This window comes from Brachycentrus maculatus, unplaced genomic scaffold (assembly GCF_059751285.1).
Source record: "Brachycentrus maculatus isolate JH-2025_06_01 unplaced genomic scaffold, ASM5975128v1 h1tg000388l, whole genome shotgun sequence".
In the NCBI taxonomy this organism is placed as follows: Eukaryota; Metazoa; Arthropoda; class Insecta; order Trichoptera; family Brachycentridae; genus Brachycentrus; species Brachycentrus maculatus.
Window position 1 is genome coordinate 962,259 of NW_028281137.1, and position 16,523 is coordinate 978,781.

Below are 16,523 nucleotides of genomic sequence, written 5' to 3' on the forward strand. Positions count from 1 at the left end.
TTTTAAAAATTGAGTTTTTTTACGACCTGCAACGCATTATCGTATTTTCCATTGATTTTTATGGGAAAAAATGTTTCTCTTAACGAGTAAGATGCTGGAACGGATAAAACTCGTTATGAGAGGTTCCGCTGTATTTATGCTTTTATTCATTATTTATTTATATTTAGTTCTGCATTTGACCGACGTAGTAAAAATAATGACGTATGTCTACACATGTTGAAACGTCAACTGTCAGATCAGTGTGATTTACTAACGCGGCGGGAGGTTATGTTCAAATCTTCAAGAACTGAATTATTGTAATTAAGTGATTCATATACTGTTCCAAAGGTCACATATGACAAATGACATCATGCGGTGTGAAGACGAAATACCCAGTAATCGTGACGATGGCGAGTGCGATGCCAAGCGCATTAAGTTATCTGCTGAGAATCACTTAAATGAGAACGTCATAGAGAATGAATGTTTCTTCGGACAGCGGCCCTTCACCAAAAATCAAATGAGAAAGTGGTTAAAGAAAGAAAAATGGGAAGCTAGAAAAAACGAAAAGAGGGCTAAAGAAAAGGCAAAGGCTAAGAAGAAACGATTTGAGGCAAAGATAAATAATGTAGATATCGGTCCAAGTAGAAAAGCTCTGAAACACTGTAAAGTGGCCAATAGCAGTTGCACTTCGGGAATTATAATAGATCTAAGTTTTGATCATCTGATGATAGAGAAAGACCGAGCAAAAGTCATCAAGCAGATCTTGCGATGTTATTCTCTTAACAGGAGGTCTTCCACTCCCATGAACTTTTATGTAACCAGTTTTGGTAATAGGACTAAGAAAGAAATGTCGAGACATAATGGATATGAATATTGGGATGTGAGTAACACTATTTTACTTCCGCAATGTTGGATAATAATTTAAAGTCCAATTCTAATCATAGTTACAAACCTTTGAACAGAAAAGTACATTTCAGTTCTTTCTCCACGACCCGCTTTGCATCCAGCTTCGAGTATAAACCTCCCCCAGTGCTTCCTATCCTGGGCGGTCAACATTCATCCAATTCAGTATTCCTTTCAAGTTTCTCAGCCCAGCGTCTCTGCGGACCACATGTTTTGCAAACCTTTTCCAATCGCCCAGCTTTTTCATACTCTACAAAATCAAGTATAGGAGGAAGATTACATTCTGTATATTTTTCTATTACGGTTTCAAGATCAGCGAGTGGTCTCATATACCAAAGTTTTACCAAAGCCCGCATGTTGAATTGGTCAGTAATCATCTACTTGCATTATTTTGATCATATCATTCATTTATGATCGTCTTGGAGAACGGTTTGTTGATCTGAGATAAAAGACTGATCGATTAGTAATTTTCTAGGTTGGCTAGATCTCTAACTAACTAACTAACTAACCATCACGCCGCTTCACCGCAGGGGTAGGCAGAGAGAATAGATCTAGATCTCCCCTTTTAAAAAGTGTGATGACAATGTGATATTACTCTATTCATTTTTTGACATCTATTTTTTTATAGTCTTTAGTAGATATCTCTAGGGGTGGACTGTCAATATATTACATCATGGGCAAGACAAAAGACAAAGAGGTTATAATGTGCGGTAGGGGAAGGGTATTTTTTTTTAACAACCGAAATGTAACAATAATTTAAAGTAATTTATTTAAAAAATATATATGAAATACAGGTGGCCCAATAGAACGTGCATATTTTAAACATAGATATTTTGTTTAATACTTTGAGAAAAGTTGAGATGAAAGATAGGAATTTTAAGTTAATTAAATGAAGTTTTTATTTTGTTTTTTAATAACATCGTTGTAATGACGGTACATTCTGAAAAGGCACTCCTCAAATCGCGAGCAGAGATTAGTGAAAACTCTCTTAATAGTAATGCTGGTGTGATTGCTGTCATTTCACTACGGATATTCTCCTTCAGCTGACTGATATTTCTCGGATTGTTTATATAGACTTTGTTTTTGGGGTGTCCCCATAACAAAAAGTCAGGAGGCGTTAGATCTTCGCTACGTAGGGTCCATGGGATATCACCTCTAGAAATAAGTCTGGCTGGGAAGATCTGTCTCACAACTGCCATAGAGCCATTTGATGTGTGACTGGTAGCTCCGTCTTATTGAAACCACTTGGTTAATATGAATGCAGTTTGAGTTGATATGGATTTTCGTCGAAACAACTGTAAAGCCATTGTACGACGCAATATGCACGTTATATTGCCCCCCCCCTATATTATAAAAGTAAAAATTATATTTTTATGGTTGAAAACTACTAAAATTTTAAAAAATATGTACAAAAAAATGCTGTTATGCTCATTTTCAGTAAAAGCAAAGAAAAATACTAAGTATATCTTGCAGGCGAGAAATAAAGTATTTGAGAGAATTTTTTTTTTTTCTTTATATTCTATAATAGTTTAGTTCACTATTTATAATTTATTTTCTTAATTAAAAAGAAGTGCCAAAACCGTATCTATATATCACATATTTCCGTGCTTGTGACGCCACTACTACTCATTTTACTAGCTAAGGTCTTAAGTGTTTAAAAAAAGTCTTTACTATAGGAACATGCAGAAATATCTTTCAGGATAATAAACATACTAAAATATGTCAATTTTTGCTGCAAAATTCACAGCGTGCCTGATAGCAACACCTTACTGCCTACCCTGGAGTTAAAAGGTTTATTGATTTGACAAAAATATGAAAAGAGGCTTCTTCTTATTCTCTGCATTTTAATTTCTCGATTGATTTCATTGGATTTAAGTAATAAAGTTGTTCATTTTATTCAGGTGAAGTTTGAAGAAAGCGCATATTTAGATTTGTTCCCAAAGGATAGATTAATTTACTTATCCAGTGAATCCGAAAATGTTATAGAAGATGTTAAACCAAACAATATGTATATTATCGGAGGGCTTGTGGATCACAATGCACACAAGGTGAGTGTATTGGAAATTACGATATATATTATGACTTACTTTAATGCTTCTTGGCCTGAAAACAAGATTAATATATTTAGAGAAAAAATAGTTAATCGCATTTCCAACATCCTGGCATGTTATCACCATCACCCAAATTTCCAAGGTATGGAACTCCATACTGTATAAAGAAATCAGAATGACTCTAGTTGAGGCGATGGTGATACGGTACCAAAGTATTAAATGTGTCAACCATCAAGCCCACTTTTCATGCAAGTGGTGGACAAACTTCATAAAGGTGGGGACCGATCAGTCATTTTGTCGTAATGTAACTTGTTAACGATGCGAGCATTCCTAGTCAGTACAGCGAGCCAAGCTGTTCGCCGCTCGTTCCGAGTGGTCCATCCGAAGTCGGATGCTCGCCGCAAATGTTACGTTACGATGAAATGCTCCGGTCAGTCCCCCACCTATAGTATTAAAATCAGGTGAATTATATAAAAAAATATATATACAAAATAAATCCGCCTCCATAGTGTAATGGTTAGCATGCTCGGCTACCATATTGGAAGTCCCGGGTTCGATTCCCAGGAGGGGTCAAATAAGTGTAAGTGATTTTTTCACTCTAATAGTTATTTAATATTACCCTAGACTGGTACGTGGAGCGAAGGGCTGATCACCTTTCCTTAATGTGTTAACGATCAAGATAACACTGCGGTTATATGATGCAGTGCCCTATGCACCATCGGGTGCGGATTTGAATGGATTATATAAATATTTAATTCATTAATGATTTTTTGTTTAAAACCTCCTTTTCCTGATTTCTGTCTGAAAATTTACTGTATCTTTTTCTTAGTCATTATAAAAGTAAATAATCTAAACTAGTATGATGCAATATTGTAAAATATACATTAAATTATTATGTTTGTATGGCGCAGCATTAACTAAAAATATTGATTGATGAAATCTTCCGATGATGTTTATTTTTTCTTTAATGTTATAATTTCTTTATTCAAATGCTGTATGCATTCTTCCTGTTTTAAAACAACTAAAGTGGAAACATTGTAACCATTCTACTTGTAGGGATTATGCCATAATATAGCGGTGCAGCAAGGGATTCAACATGGCCGATTACCGCTAGATAAATACTTAAATATGAAAACTAGAAAAGTTCTCACAATAGATCATGGTAAGTTTGTACAACTGATTATTATTTATGATTATTTAATATAATTATTTTACTATATTATATACGGTAGTTATATTATTATATACGGTAGTTTCTGGTTAGTTAGGACAGAACTGGGGGTCAGAGCATTGTCCCATTTAAATAATAGTTTCAATAATGCAAAACTTATGCATAAACTAAACCCTTTTACTAGGTTCTCGAGCATTACTAATTTGTGGAAACCTTTAGAATAAAATACATCAAAATAATTGTTTATGAATATCACGATTTTGTCTCTAATTTGTTATTACATAAATTTGTAAAAACAAATTTATTCCATTTGGTTGTGGGTTATGTGCAAAGTTGTTTTTTTTTCTTCTTTTGAATTAGTAAAAATTTGTATATGTAGTGTGTATCTTCATTTATTGATTATCATTGCTATTTTGTATGGAAGGTAATGTACTCTTTTGGGATTGGTTTTGACAACTTACAGTATTGTAACTGAAATCATGTCTTCGTAATAAATGGGGGTGAAAATAAATATTGGTGATTTTACACTCTAATACTTATTTAATATTACCCTTGACTGGTCCCTGAAGCGCAGGAATAACACTGTGTCAATACTATGCAGTGCCCTATACGCCATTGGGTACAGATAATGGTTAGAAGAAGATATTTGAATGGTTCAATAGTATATCATCTGTTCTGTTTTAATTGAATAACATGTTTAATAAGTGTATATGTTTTTAGTGTTTGAAATTTTACTAAGGGTATCAGAGGGAAAGTCGTGGCCTGAGACCTTAATGCAAGTGGTACCGATGAGGAAAGGAGCGAGCGTGACTCCTAAAGACTGTTACGAGGATACCGACACTTCCCCCCCTCAACCCGAAGAAAGCAAACCTTACGACAATAACACCTCGCCACAAACTGACAATTAACTCAAAGTTCTCTATTCAATCATACATGTTTCCAATGCCATTAAGTCCACAAGTTTCAATAGTAAACTTTAGTTTTCACATTAACAAACTGACTTCAGAAACTTCCAATTCTTGAACCTGTGCCTACAATCTCTATTGTTATATTGACATGTGTGTGTATGTGTGTGTGTACATAAGTCACCTCCTATTAAAGTTTCTATTTTTATTATTCGTTAAATTATAAACATGTATTAGTAGTACAGTACTCTCGATTTACCGGAAAGCAACTTATCTAATATATATTTTTTAAAATCTAAAAGACATTTTTTTAAACGTCCACGATGCACAAATCAATGATGTATAATTTTTTAAAAGATTTCTGTCCGTTTGTATCCATCGCAACAAAAAACAACACAATACAGTTACAGTTTTGTTGAGCTAAATAACGGTCAACTATATGCTGTATTGGATTTATATGTGCTTATCATAATGTAACAGGGGTTAGCCACTGTTACATTTTGTCCAGCTATGTAGCTGTACATAATGTGTGCTGAGTATTTATGTAATGGAATTTATTCATATAATTTTCTCACCTTTCCACCCCTGTAAATCGAGAGTCTATTTATACTGTGTTCAATTAAGTATGTGAGATAATTCATCTCTAATTCATTAAGGACAAACAAAATTTAAAGCAATATTTTAAATATAAGATAATTGAGATTTATGGAGACAATATTGAAAATGTTATAACTTATTATTAAATGATGTATAAAAAGGAAGAAATATTAGAACCTTTGCATTGTAAACGATCTTAGGTGGGAAAGACAAAAGCCATTTACGCAATACATATTTTACTGTAACATATTACAACGTACATATGTATGTACATATTACATATGTATATGAATGCTCCCTTTTAGTAATATGGAAATAAGCCCTTGACTTTAACTTCATATCCATAAGTTTATAAAGTATTTAGGTTTCAGTATTCTTTACTATGTATTAGATAAAGGTAAATAAACAACAAAAACACAAATTATATGAAGGAAAGCACACATTTATTCCTTTGGATTGTATACATAATATAATGTTAACATATTTATTACAATATTTTTTCATTGTAATAATATTTTTTAAATATATGCTTTAAAATACTAGTGATATATTTTTCAAAATGTTACGCTGCCGAAGAGAAACACAAACATAACGAATCCTCGACTTGAAAATAATAAAACTAATTCCTTAACTCCTTGAAATCACAGAACTACCTTCTCCGGTAGAGGAACTCTTATTCATTACAATTTATTGTTTTCTAACCGCACCTCTGCATTTTAGATTACTTATTATCTGTTTTTATACCTGGATTTTAGACATTTAATTTTGTAGTGGATAAAAAAAAATACATAAATTATTCTATGCAAATAATACACCCTGAATTGAATTGAATATTACATTTAAAAAAAGGATCTTTTTTTACTCTTAATAGAAAAAAAATTGTGTATAGAATGTAAGTTCAATTACTGCAAATTATGACAGTGATTAAACATTATTATGAAGTTACAATGGTCACTTCCTAAATTCTAAATTACAAAAATATGACACAAAGTTGAGCGAACATTGTTTGGATATATGTATTATGTATTTACAAAGAAATATAAAACAAATTAAGAATATTTACAAAAAGTTCGACTACAGTTTTACTGCCATAAATGACGAGATTTTTATTCAAATAAAATAATTGACTAAGCATAAAATTAGTAGTTATATGAACAAATCAAAACTACGCTATATAATGTCTTATTGAAAAATATCACACGGCTCTCTTCAAATGCATTCATTCCTTTCTCTATCATGTGATGTTGGAAAATTATTACCATCACTTTTGACCGCCAATCTATTTTCTCTAACTGTCAATAAAAGGAGTCATATAATAAAATGTGTGAACTCGAATCCAAAACTCAAAAGAGTTAGTCACACACAAACTAAAACACATTTGAGCAGAAAGTATTTCCCGTATTAAGTGTTACTGCCAACATTTATGTAATTTATTCCAATTATAATACTAAAAACAAAACTTTTTTTAAGAACTGCAAAAATATGACTTTTACACATTATTTATTTATAATTAGAAATATGTAAATGACAAATAACGTTTCTCTAAAAAAAATATTAATAAAAATACACTATTTTAATTTAAATTGAAGCAAGTAAAATTGAAAACATGTTGTCACACAACTTGTTGGTCGCATTCTATCATTTGTACAAGTATATAATGAAATGATTTAAATACAAAGAGTACATATTATAAAGATGAATCAGCACTCGACCGAGTCCGAAGTAACGTGCCATTAATAATAAAGCACCAGTTGGTTTCTGTGGAGATTACGGTGTGCTTATATGGTTACATAACTATAAATCATCTTTGTTTATGAGCTCAAATTCATCCGAGTCAGAGTCCTTGGGAGGAGCTGAAGGACGAGCATTCAGGGAAGAGAACCAGACATCCCCGCCTCCACCAGAGGTCCTCTTCTTGCTCTTGTCTGAAAATAATTACTTCTTAAATAATTGAGAACTATTTTTTTTTGAGGAAAAAATCAACAATATAATAAGGCATTTTACTGTACAAAGAAAAAACGGCAGGTAATGAATGATTTTCACAGCAAGCGCAGCGGCAGCTAATGAATGATCATTAGGTAAAGTAAACAGAACACATTTTAGAACAGAATAAAACTTTAATGTCACTAACAGTTAATTGTCAAACTAAATAAAAATTAACTAATTATACTATTATTATTAGTGTACTTAGACGCACATTGTGGGAACCATTGCCAAAGTAAAAGTATATCTTATTTTCCAGTGACCTAGAACTGAAATAGATAGATAGCTATGTAGTTTGAATATTACCGTTCAAGAGGAACTCGCTGTCACTGTCTGTAGTGTCGGTGGAGGGTGGATCGGGCGTGCAGGGCCCTCCCGTCTGGGCCCCTCCGTCTCCCTCGTCCTCGCTGCTGCTGGCCTCCCCCGCCGCGTACCGCAGGGCGGCACCCACGTCGCCGGGCAGAGAGAGGTCGGCCGAGAAGGAGGGGGGTCCGCGCGCCTGCTCTCCCGCTTGGTGCAGCTCGTGGAGTGCCAGGGGAGACATTTCCGGAAGAAAACCTTCCATCTCATTATCAGATTCTAAAAAAAGGATGGATTTTGTAAAATAAAACAAGTTGAAAAAAGTTCAGAAATTTTTTAATTAGTACAACTAGAGAATATGAAATAATTAGATCTCGGAAGAAAAGTAATCGCCTACTCCATAACTTAACCGGTTAACTGTCAAAAGCGCCTTAAGAAGCATAATGTTCTGTGAACGGAGTGCCGCTATTAGGTCTTAAGATGCGCCGTTTTAAATGGGTTTTTACTAAAGAAAATCAATTATTTAAAATGTACAAATATATTGAACGCATAGTGACATCTATTGAGATTATCTGTGCATACTTAGAATTGAAACAGAAATTGTTTTTACCACTTTAAACGTAAATTAAAGAGAGCTTTGTCGTCGGAACAACTAATGGCGCTCCGGGTTGTCCAATAATCCCCGAGTTGCCGTCACGGCCGAATCTGATGACAGTGATTTTAGTGTCGATTATGATGATTTAAATTTTTTAAAATCAAAGTGTGTGTGTGTTATTACACTTTCAATAACGATATGTTTAGGTTTTATTTTTGTCGTAAAATTAGCGGGGTGCTAGGTATCGCCATACATGTACCTGCCGGCAGTTAAAAGGTTAAATATGGAACCTTCAGATGTCATGTTTGGTGCTCTAACTAATCAGTAATGAATGAGCTGAGTAGTTCTGCACTTCAGGTACCAGTACAAGGTGATTTAGAGTAAATGTCAGAGTGAAAAATTAGTAATGTATTTATTTGGACTCCTTGGAAATCAAACTTGAAATCAAATGTATGGTGACTAAATGTGCTAACCACAAGTGGCCAAAAAAAAACTAACGCTTGTATGTTATGCTTATGCTTTTGAAATAATTTGAGGCAATTTTACTGAAGGTTTTAAAATTTGGTGGCTGTTTCAATCGAATAGTAAAATAAAACAAATACATATTATATGCTAATAAAATTATTCTTTTACTATTTTCACAGGGTAGAAATATATAATTTAGATACATATTTATTTGATCTGATCAATTTACATTTTATAAATCACTCTGATTTTCAGGAATAGATACACGAGATTAAATCTCGTTGTTTATGTCGAGGCAATGCTCAAAGCGATAATAAAAGGACCAAATTTCCAAACCAGTAATGTTATATCTTATCTCTGAGTTCACAAGTAGGTCATTACTCCAACAATTACCTTATGTCGTCATAAAAGTAATCTACATATTATTTTATTTATTGAACACGATAATATTGATTCGGGTGAGCAATCATATAACTCAATTTTGTCGATACCAAAACATTACACTTACAAGGATCCATTACTGGTTACATTATGCTATAGCAACAAATCAGAATGTTCATTAGAATAAACACAAATTTGAATAATATTCTTACTTCATAAAAAATCTCCTTTTCAATATTAGCGACAGCTGTTCATTATTAGCGTGATCTATATTATTTTAATTTATTGGCAATGAATTTCATCACCTTTAAATACAAAAGAGTATATATTTTTTATTATTTTATTTCAAAGGGATTTATTAAAAGTAGGTAAATAATATACATTTTTTTATATTTGAAATAATATACACAGTTGACTGCTGTTGTTTACAAGGGTGTGTTAACACGTTAGTGGGCCCCCTTTAGACTGTCTCCACATGTTCACATCCCCTACATGATAAAATGGTTATAACCAATGGTGATACTCATAATACCGGTTTATCATATTAATTAAGAGTGGGTATTATACGTTACTACAATGTCTATATTCTGCAAATTGTCCATTTATTCTATGCTAGTAGTCATTCTGTTTGACATACCTGCGTGGGCATTTAAAGCTGCTACGAGGCGGCAGTGCAGGGAGGGAGCGAGAGCTGCCAGCAGGACTCCGGACAGGGTCCCGTGAAGCAACAAGGGCCCCCCGAGATACACTACCAGCCAGACAGAAGCGATGCTCGCGCTTACCAACAAACAGAACTAAACACCAAAATTATATTTCACACCTTCGTAAGCATGCATCAAGTAGGTTCAGAATGGACTGGAGTAAACTGGATTCATAATCCTGCTCTAAATCGTAAGATACGATTACTCTAAATATAGCTGTGGAGCCCATTCCAGAGCAGTATTTTTAGTCCCCATTGGGAGTAATATTTCCACTTCCCAAACCAGAATGACATTTTTGGTTCGAGGAGTGTGGTGTATTTCCTAATAGTTTGCTAATTGTATACAATTCTGGTTCATTTTAATTTCCCATATATACAAACATATATCTTCTTCTTTTCCTATGTTCACTCTCTAGGTGGAGCACATGGTCATCAAGTCTTCTTCGGGTCACCCCGTCACGCGCCATCTCCTTGGCTTCCTCCTAGGTCAGTACGGATATATTTCGTCAACACCTGGCGCTTTACTAAGCTAAGTGCTAAGTGTGTTGACGCGTGTAGGATACACAATTGAGCAACTGCTTCTGTATACATATAGAAAGCAAGTACATAGATACCTTGGCATGGTTCTCATTGCGCAAGTCCCTCAAGTAGAGAAAGGTGGCGGAAAGGTAGTGGGAGGCGCGTGCGGCGGCGGCGTGCAGCTGCGGGGCGGGAGGAGCTGCAGTCCTCGGCACCCCGTCGCCCCGCAGGCGCCGGCGCCCCGCGCTTGCCACTGCGTCCAGCACCACCGCTCCTGTCAGCGCCAGTCCCACCAGACCCAGCACGGGAACACCGCTGACACGTAACAACCTACACAAATATAATCACATTTCTAATTTACTTTGATGGGAGATTTTTGTAACCGGATTCCACACCTAACCCCCTGTACATGCAACAACGACTGTTGAACGTGTAGCTGATTATAACTATAAGAGCTGTCTCCCGATAGCGTTGCATGGCAATTCTGTGTATATCAACAGATATACACAGAATTGCCATTAGGTGTTCATATCGCTCACTCCTTTCAACAACGTCATGTATCAAAAAATTTGTTTTTTCAGGAGATCGTTTTTAAAGTTTAAAAATATAATGAAATGTATTAAAAATAAATATCAAGCCACTTATTGAACTTTTTACTGTGCAACAGATCTTTTTAGGCTTCTCCATTTGAAAAATATTTACTATATTTAAAAAAATACTTATACAATACGGTATTAGTCAATATATATCCAGAAGTTAGGAATGGTGAAGAGTTGAATTATAATTTTCCCATTGATCCCACGTTGAATATACACATAAAAGAACATAATAATTTTCTTCAAACTTGCCCTGAAGATCCCTAATATCTTTCGCGTACTGATCATCCAAAAACTACACTGGAACCAAGTTCTATTACTTTAGCAAATCATAGATATATACATAGATACAAAAAAATAGTTTCAATTGAGAAAAATAAACATGTTATAAAAAGTTATTAATTATTGTAAATCATGGATATTTTAACAGTAAATCAGTTAATTAAATATTTTGTAATATTGCGTGTCTAGAGTACGTACATAATAATACGAGTATTATATTTGCAACACTAGTGAAGGCAGGGGAATAAATAATCACTCAAACCAGCCTATGACAGTTGTAAGCCCTGTAAATACCCAAACTTCTATATTCTTCTTCATCTATATTGAGATCTCAATTTTTTTTTAACTCAGTTATTACAAACTCGGATATAACAAGAAAACATTCATTAATATCTTGGTTTGTGATATTCTCTATACATTTATTCACGGTTATAATGTGCTATTTCTCTGCTATTCCGAGAAAATATATCTTAAAACTGTTAAAGTGTTGATCTTTTCAAAACACCATTTTCGACCCTAAGCAATAAAATCCGAGCAGGCTGCCAGGATGACTAGACCGATGGTGCCAGGATCGGACTCAGTTCATGAGAATAGTTAAAATACCTAAAAGGTATTTTTGCCGACAAAATTGAAAAAGTATCCGCTCATATGGTTGAATTTGCATGTAAAATATCCAACCTTTGTGAATCAAGTAGGTACCTACCAGTGCTGGCGGTTCAGCACTTTTTATAGTTTACGAATGTCATGCTTGTTTCGCGGATTTAGTTAGTTTCCGTATTTTGTATGTTGTTTTCTTAGACGTGGACAATGCATAATAAACATTATGAGGTGGGGAATGTCAGATCAGTTCTAGAACGGGTTAGTTAAAAACAAACCCTCGAATTATAAACATGACTTTTAATAAGATTGTCTCTCAATCCGTGAAAAAGGCGGAAATTATTTTCGAAATAGAACGTGGCGCGATATATGTTGAAGTCTGTAAAAAGTTTTCAACATTCAATGTCAACATCATATTTTTACCTGCATTTGAAAAGAATATCACGGAGCTGGGATCCTACGTTTTTGATGAAACATTCCTTCAGTGGTTTTGTACCCGAAGAAACACAGGATTTTCAATTTTATAGGAAAAGTGGATTGACATAAATATATAACAAGTGTGTAATGGGTGAATCGTGTGAATGTTGTTTGTTATTTGACCATTTCAAATACTACATGACTTCATCTGATTGGTATGTTTATAAAAAAACAACCTTTCCTCGGATATAACGAGTAACGGCTATAACAAGCAAATTCAGTTGGTCCCATCTTCCTCGTTATAAGCGAGTTTGACCGAATATATATATATATATATATATATATATATATATATATATATATATATATATATATATATATATATATATATGTGTGTGTGTTTTTGTATACCTATGTCAAACCTGCCCGACAGCCACTTAAGTACAGTGTCAAGTATTTAATGATTATATTCAAAATATCCTTAACCTGAACAAAAAACAAAAGCAAAATTTCAATATCATCGCTATATACTTGTATTTAAAGCTCTTTGCATGCCTCTCCCAAATATCCATAACATTCTTTACTGAGCTTTGGTGGCTGTCGCTAGAAATGAGTTTTTCATTTGTCACTCAAATAAATTTTCAGATCAATGAGCAAAAAAATATCTTACCATACTAGCACATTGATTAACAACAAGAACCCAAAACTCAGTGGAGGGTTTTTCCAGAGTAAAAGGTCCTCCAGCGTGGAAAGGTACGGACGCAGCAACCACAGCAAGCGGTCTTCTATAGTCGTGGGGGGTTTGGGACGACGCCAATTTATAATGCGTCTAAATAAATTCGAAAAGAGTGTCATTCTCACTGACTCACTGCCTCTTTACGCTTTGAATAATATCATAAAGAACGCACTTATTTTAATGAAACAATTTAATCACATCGCAATAAAAAAAAAACAATGAAATTAATTGCCGAACATGAATGGCACTGAAATGAGGGTATAACAACCAAATGAAATACAATTTTTTAATTTTCCGCACGCGAACAATGTCTGATTATGATTTGTCTTTTGAATTATACGATATTTGGAAACCTTGAAAATTGTTTACATCAAACGCCACACGGCAAGTCACGATCACTCAAGATTCGCTATTTGCGATCACTTCGCGTTGGACAATTTTCCTAATATTTTGACATTCAAAGTAAAGATAAGTCTGTGTTTATATTGTAAAAAAAAATAGAAAGTACTTACATTACGTTAACATTAACGCCAGAAAAATAATTAATAGGTATATTGGGGGAAAAAGTCTCTGAACACTCGACGCCAAGTATCATAATAGAAGATTAATACAAAAAAGAAAAAAAAAACGTTGATGGGGATTTGTTGGTTGGAACATATAGGGAACAACGAAGCAGGACTGGAGAGTCTAGTTGCTTACTAAATAAAATTGCACAACTGTGAGCCAAATGGATGGGCAGACTGGGCAGAATATATGACAGACAGGCCTGCTTTTTAAGATTGCGGGGGGCATGTGCGAAGGGACAAACTATAGATGACGACCCCGCTTAAATTACGTCGACCAAATCATCTCCGACATGCTTTGTAGCTAGTACGCTGAGCTGAAGAGACGAGTGGAGGATAGAGATGGGAGACTGATCATGAAAGAAGCAAACCAATCACCCCACCGATTTATACCCGAAAAGAAGAAGATATAACGAAAAGATAAATTCATTTCTATTATTTTTTTCTATGCTTTTCTATTTTCGGTAGGAAATGTCAACAGCCATTTTTTCGATTATAAAGCGCGCTCCCGTTTCGCTGGTTTGTAATGTGGTATACGGATTAGTTAGTATATGTTACATATATACAATTAGTTAGCTGTGGTGTGTTTTATATGTATATAGTTATGCATGCTTTACGTAAATACTTACGTACATTGCGTTCGTAACAATCGCAATGATAACAATACGCCCTCTCCGGGGTTTATTAGATAAGTGGCCTGGAAAAAAAACCTTCGGGTATTATAGATTTTTACCTGCGTTCGTGTTTTGTGGCGCAGCACTGGAATTTACTATGATAAAGTGGCATCCTGGCGGAACAAACTTTTACGTAACGTTTAAGAAACGTCAAGCAAAAGAACTAGTCAATAAAATCGTTATAGCGCCATAAATCCGCCAATAACCTGTGCGATAAACGTAGCGATGCCTTTCGGAATGACAATGGGGGCCTACATCAGGTTCTGTGCAGCTGCGATGTTGAGTATGGCTATCGGATCCCAGATAGTCCACGCATACTACAAGCCCTTAAAGGATTTGGATTATTATATTGATAATGAGATAGCCAGTCTTCCCCCAGACTTTCAACAGAAAGTTAGATTGCGAATGGCAGCAGATACGCACATAACTGTCAAGAAGTGATTTTGTGTTATATTTATGGAAATAATTTTTATGAAAGCCGTGTTAATAGAACTCAGTGGTTATTTTTATACCTTGTTAAAACTGCTAAATTTAAAATATGTGCATATAATATTGCTTTGATGTGTTGTATTGAATTCACTTTTGTTATCATATATGCTTGTTAATTTACATTACATATTGTTTGTTTTTAATCGAATTATTACACCAACCCCATCCGCCACTGAACCTACGCAAGAACAACAACAAAAATGTATTCTCGCACATTTGTGGCTTAGCTAAAAAACAACAACCAAAATAAGGATGGGTCTAGTAGCGGTAGAATCATGCCTGCAGTCCAGCTAAAGCTTCTAATTGCTATTAAGTGTCGGGTTGTGGACCCGTGGTTAGTGTAGTGGACTCTTAAGTCAGAGTTTCTCAGTTCGAACCCACTCTACCACAATTTGATACCTATTTCTAATAACGAGCCGCTTAGGCTCACAGAAAAAGTATGACATTTAAATATTTGTGTAAATAATAAAAACACAAATATTTATCTTTAAAAAAAAAAAAGTAACGAAGCTATCCTCTAAGGTTTCTTGGTGAGTTGGGTCTTTAAATTTGAAATTGCGGATTTTATATATCGATTTACTTTCCCAAATTACCAATATTCAATTGCACATGATTTATTGTATTGGCGTTTCTACTCCAGCTGGATGAAACCTTTAAATTATTTGAAGACATTCTTTACTGTCTCTCAGGAATAATATTTGTCGTCTGGCACTGTAACACAAAGAGTCCCCAGATGTAGAGTTTACATCTTTGAAACTGTCTGTCGGGAGAGGTGGGCCTAGTAATCCACGCTCACTTAGAACAGAGCGACCCTAGTTGTAGTTTGGGAAAAAATCTGCCTCCACTACTGTTTTTATTTTATCATTATCAACTTTAAACTCTGAGCATTCAGGATTTAAAGGAATAACCCGCAAAGTTTCTACTTTTATAGAGGCTTGTCTGCAGGTAGGATAGTAATGATAGAGAAGGTAAATGTGAAAAATATATACTAACACCCAGACCAATTGAAAATAAATCTTTTATGAATTTATTTTACAACAGGCAAACTCACAATGTCAGTTTTGCAGTCGAGTGTCCACTCAACTGCGCCTATTGCGGGGTCAAAATCCCAGCAATTTGATTAATAATGCACTCACATTTGTAGTGTTAAACGCAAATACAATTATTGATATTGTTTATCATCTGGTGCGTTGACAAAATAAAAGTGATTTCTTAAATTTTCCATTGTGTGCAGTAATATTACCTTTTCGCCTTATCTTTCTCCCCTCGAGGGTTTATGGTAGATCCGAGCTTTACCAATGCTACTGAGAATATAAATATTCACTTGTCTTAGCCTCGCTTGAGAATCCCCCCCTTCTCCTCCGTTTATCAACAACTCGGGTATCGGGAAGTTGGTGAATGAAAAATTAACATGGTTCGATAAATGTCAATACAGAAAACCATAGTAAATCAAAAATAAATTTTTAAAAAGCATTGTAAATTTCTAAACCAAAAATCTCTATCCGGATAGTGTATTTCTGGCTAAACTGAAAAAATAACCTACAAGAAATGACCAAAAGTAGAACCATGTCTAATTATATCGATACAAAAGAAGTAGTAAAAATTTACCATACTTTATGT

The 16,523-nt window shown here is 34.5% G+C and overlaps 4 protein-coding genes across 4 annotated transcripts; 3 read left to right on the forward strand and 1 right to left on the reverse strand.

Moving 5' to 3' along the window:
* Positions 1-201: 201 nt before the first annotated feature.
* LOC148303064 (tRNA methyltransferase 10 homolog A-like) lies at positions 202-6,030 on the forward strand. The gene is made up of 4 exons (XM_088270636.1): positions 202-859; positions 2,784-2,930; positions 3,990-4,095; positions 4,825-6,030. The coding sequence occupies exons 1-4, from the start codon at positions 335-337 to the stop codon at positions 5,010-5,012; spliced, it is 966 nt and encodes a 321-aa protein (XP_088126762.1). The 5' UTR covers positions 202-334; the 3' UTR covers positions 5,013-6,030.
* A 46-nt stretch (positions 6,031-6,076) lies between these two features.
* Positions 6,077-13,636, reverse strand: LOC148303065 (uncharacterized). The gene is made up of 5 exons (XM_088270635.1): positions 13,112-13,636; positions 10,645-10,879; positions 9,968-10,124; positions 7,896-8,168; positions 6,077-7,531 (listed from the first exon to the last, which is right to left on the reverse strand). Exons 1-5 carry the CDS (start codon positions 13,294-13,296, stop codon positions 7,401-7,403), a joined length of 981 nt encoding a protein of 326 aa, XP_088126761.1. The 5' UTR covers positions 13,297-13,636; the 3' UTR covers positions 6,077-7,400.
* A 553-nt stretch (positions 13,637-14,189) lies between these two features.
* Positions 14,190-14,607, forward strand: sloth1 (sloth 1). The gene has a single exon (XM_088270619.1). The coding sequence runs from the start codon at positions 14,395-14,397 to the stop codon at positions 14,605-14,607; it is 213 nt and encodes a 70-aa protein (XP_088126745.1). The 5' UTR covers positions 14,190-14,394.
* Positions 14,608-14,639: 32 nt separating this feature from the next.
* On the forward strand, positions 14,640-15,028 carry sloth2 (ubiquinol-cytochrome c reductase complex assembly factor 6 sloth 2). The gene has a single exon (XM_088270618.1). The coding sequence runs from the start codon at positions 14,640-14,642 to the stop codon at positions 14,853-14,855; it is 216 nt and encodes a 71-aa protein (XP_088126744.1). The 3' UTR covers positions 14,856-15,028.
* The last annotated feature ends 1,495 nt before the right edge of the window (positions 15,029-16,523 follow it).